The following is a 3,935-nucleotide window of genomic DNA, read 5'->3' as shown; positions in this document are numbered from 1 at the left end:
GCTGTGTTCCTCCTGCTCTACACCTTGTTATCTCAGACTCCAGCATCGGCAGTTCTTAATATGTCGCAATGTGCTTCTCTGTCACCACCTACTCAATCTGTTACCTGGATGTGCTGAAGTGCTAGGGAATGACAAGGCATGAACCAGTAGGTGTTAATACGTCATTCATCATCAACACCATGTATGTGAATACCAGGAAATTACAGATCGGGTTAAACTGACTGCGCTTCTTGTTCGCACCTTCTCACTTTCTTTGTTCTTTCTTCCCTCCTGCCCACAGGTGGTTGTTTGAAGGCATCAGCAGAGAGAAAGCAGAGGAGCTGCTCTTGTTGCCCAGCAACCGGTCAGGGGCTTTCATGATCAGAGAAAGTCAGACCAGGAAAGGTAGGCGAAGGAAAAATTGAATTGAATTAGCTTTATTGTCACTTACACTCAATGAATTCAGCGAAAAGTTTATATGTCGCCACTTACAGTGCCATCTTAGGTACAAAGGTACCTAGGTACAGCTTCTTTAGTTACAAGACCTTAGAAAAAAAAAGAGAAATAAAATATCCAGCATTGCAGAAATAAAAGTCCAGAACATAAAACTGTCCATTACACATTGGGCTCAATGTCAGATTCTATGGAACATAAGGCACAGGAAATGCAACCATGAGCAGGCCATTCAGCCCATTGAATAAGAGATATCATGGCTGACCCGTAGAAAAATCCAGTAAAGAAACATTAATACTTGAACATGAACATTCTGGTTGTATTGCGGCTCCATTTTCCAGTATACATGGGGCAGTATGTGTTATTTGCAAGTTGTACTGGATTTTTCTTATGGTTTTACTTCAACTCTGTATTCCCATTTTATACGCCTTTTCTTTCCCATAGTGTGAAAATAACCCAACGCTCTCTGTCTTAAATTGTAGTTCTCACCTCAGTATCCAGAACCCTCTGTGGGAGAGAATTCCAAAAGTTCACAATCCTCTGAATGAAAGAAAAGTTTCTCCTCCTCTCTTTATTCATTCAGGGGATGAGGGCATCCCTGGCTAGGCAGCATTTATTGCCCAGAGGGCAGTTAAGAGTCAAGCACATTGCTGTGGGTCTGGAGTCACATATGGGCCAGACCAGGTAAGGATGGCAGTTTCCTTCCCTAAAGGACATCAGTGAATCGGGTGGGTTTTTCCTGACAATCAGCAATGGATTCATGGTCATCATTACAGTCTTAACTCCAGATACTTATTGAATTCAAATTCCACCATCTGCTGTGGCAGGATTCGAACCTGGGTCTGTAGAACATTATCTGGGTCTACAGTCCAGTGACAATACCACTAGGCCATCATCTCCCCTTTTATAAGCGACCAACTCATTATTAGGAGGAAATCAAAGCACTGCAGTTGCTGAAGAGCTGAAACAAAGAATGCTGAGAAACTCAGCAGATCTGGCAGCTGCTGCAGAGAGAGAAAAACAGCATTAATGTTTTGAGTTGCTTCTTCTGAAGAAGTCACACTGGACTCGAAACATCAACACTGTTTCTCTGTCCGCAATTGCTTCTCCAGCTTTCTGTGTTTTTATTTCATTGTCAGGAAAAACAAGTAACTTTTCTGAGTAGATTGGAGTGATAATAAAATCCAGTGAAATTACTTACGGTATTGATAGCGTAAATAAGATAATAGAATCCCTACGCTATGGAAGCAGGCCCTTTGGCCCAATGAGTCCACACCGACCTTCGATGAGCATCCCATCCAGATTCATCCCCCCCCGACCCTATTCCTGTAATCCTGGATTTCTCCTGGATAATCCACCTAGCCCTCACATCCCTGGACACTACGGGCAATTTAGCATGGCCAATCCACCTAACCTGCTCATCTTTGGGACGTGGGAAGAAACTGCAGCACCTGGAAGAAGCCCACACAGACACAGGGAGAATGTGCAAACTCCACACACAGTCATCCAAAGCTGAAATCAAACCCAGGTCCCAGGTGCTGTGAGGCAGTAGTGCTAACTTACTGAGCCACCAGTGCCACCCTTAATATCATAGCTTATCTACAATCATCTGTCTTGGTCACGGCAAAAATGCAGTAATTAAACCAGTGCCAACACCAAAATGTGTTGTTTATTCCATTCCATGTGGGCTCTGCCTTTCATCCTTCTATATTCCAAGAACAGGCCTAACCTGCTCAATCACTTCTCTTAAGACAGTCCCTCCATGCCAAGTATCAACCTACTGACTGCCTCCAATGCCAGTACATCTTTCCTTTGGTCAACAGTGGCCTGCTATTAAATTCTAGCCTAGTGCCAGAGCAAGGAAGCAGGTCTAAGGTCTACCTCAGCTGGAATGGAATTGAACTGTCGCTACTAGTGCGATTCTGAACCACATACTACAAAACTGAATTAACCAGCACCCACATTGTCCATAGCATGTGGAATTAATAATAAATAAATGAAGGTTAAATATGTAAATGTTAGCAAGGCTGTGAGTATTTATCCTCTGAGACAGCATGAGGAAGTCACATGGTTAGACTCCTGTATAATGACAGATGTAGCATTGATGCCTTTATCAGTACAGAGTGTCCTGTGTATAAAACAGATCTGTACGCTTTTACACGTTGATGCAATCAAAATGTCACTGGCCTCTTTGAAAGATTGCATCTGTAATGCGAAACTCTTGAGTACAGAATGTAGAGGGGGAAATTCTTTCATGTCTGATAAGAAACATTTGCAAAATTATTGCTCAAGAAATCTTTTTGGGGGTCTATTTACTTACTGCTCACTTATGTTTATCAATAATTATAGTTTTTTAAGAAAGCTTAGCAGCAAGTTAATCAGAACTAGAAAACTAGGAGGCACCAGAAGCTAAAAGTCAACAAATATTATCACGACACTTAGAAAATGATAAAACTGACACATTAAAAATACCTCTGATTAATTAGTTTCTGTTTCCAAAGCAAGTCAAGTCCTAGATGTTCACATTCATTTGCACTTTCTGTACGTTTCAAAGCCTTGTATTGAATTGATCAGCAAGATCTGCGCACTAAAGTTCATCAGCTGTGGATCAGTTGGTAGTGCTCATGTCTCTCTGCTCAAAGTTTTCGATGTGTTTAATTGCCATTGTCAGGATTTGAGTTAGTTGAGGTACTTGGTTCAGTGTAGTACTGGGACAGTGTTGCACTATCTAGGTGCAGTCTGTCAAGGGAACATTAAAGGGGAGCTCATTCAGCCCTCTCATTTGGATGTAATAGATCCCATGTCACTGCTTCAAAAAAATACCAGGGGGACTTATTCCTTGTGCCCTGTCCAATATTTATCGTGCAACCAACATTGCCAAAATAGATTATCTAGTCATCATCACTTTGTTTGTAGGAGCTTATTCTGTGCAAATTGGCTGCTACATTTCCTCCATTATGACAGTGACTATACCACTAAAATACTATTTATGTTGTTGTGAGCATTCTGTAGTTGTGGAAGGACCTGTACAAATGCTGGTCGTTCTTAGAATTGTCTCTGTAATAATACCATACTATACTTTTAAAGTAATATTGCAAATAGAAATGTATACCACATGGACTGCAGGGATGTGGAACTCACAAGTACAGAATTTGGTTTGAAACCATCTCGTAGATGTGCTTTGTATAAATGAATGCTCAAGCCAAGAGTAAGATCCGCAATAGGAAATAACAGAGCACGTGAAGCTGGCTCTCATGTTGAACAGCTGCTGTGATCAATCTCAGCATGGAGGCATTTATCACACTTTACTTATTAACTGTGAACAAGTGTACCTCAGAACTGGTTACAAATTAGTTTAAGCTGTTACTCTACTGAAATGAACAACTCTATAGTTACATAGGGAACAAATCTTACCCTGCTTAATTAACAGTCTACAGGTACAGAATGAGCAACCTTTACCCTGCTGAATTAACAACTGCACAGTTACACAGTGAGAAACCCTT

General features: G+C 41.3%; 1 protein-coding gene across 1 annotated transcript in view; it reads left to right on the top strand.

Moving 5' to 3' along the window:
• LOC109910940 (src-like-adapter 2) overlaps positions 1-3,935 on the top strand; it is a 35,239-nt gene that overhangs the window by 22,476 nt on the left and 8,828 nt on the right. The window contains 1 exon segment of the mRNA XM_048608649.1: positions 197-384. Coding sequence (XP_048464606.1) covers positions 197-384 — 188 coding nt within the window.

The sequence above is a fragment of the Rhincodon typus genome, chromosome 19 (genome assembly GCF_021869965.1).
Source record: "Rhincodon typus isolate 14 chromosome 19, sRhiTyp1.1, whole genome shotgun sequence".
In the NCBI taxonomy this organism is placed as follows: Eukaryota; Metazoa; Chordata; class Chondrichthyes; order Orectolobiformes; family Rhincodontidae; genus Rhincodon; species Rhincodon typus.
This window is presented reverse-complemented; position numbering and strand designations above follow the sequence as displayed.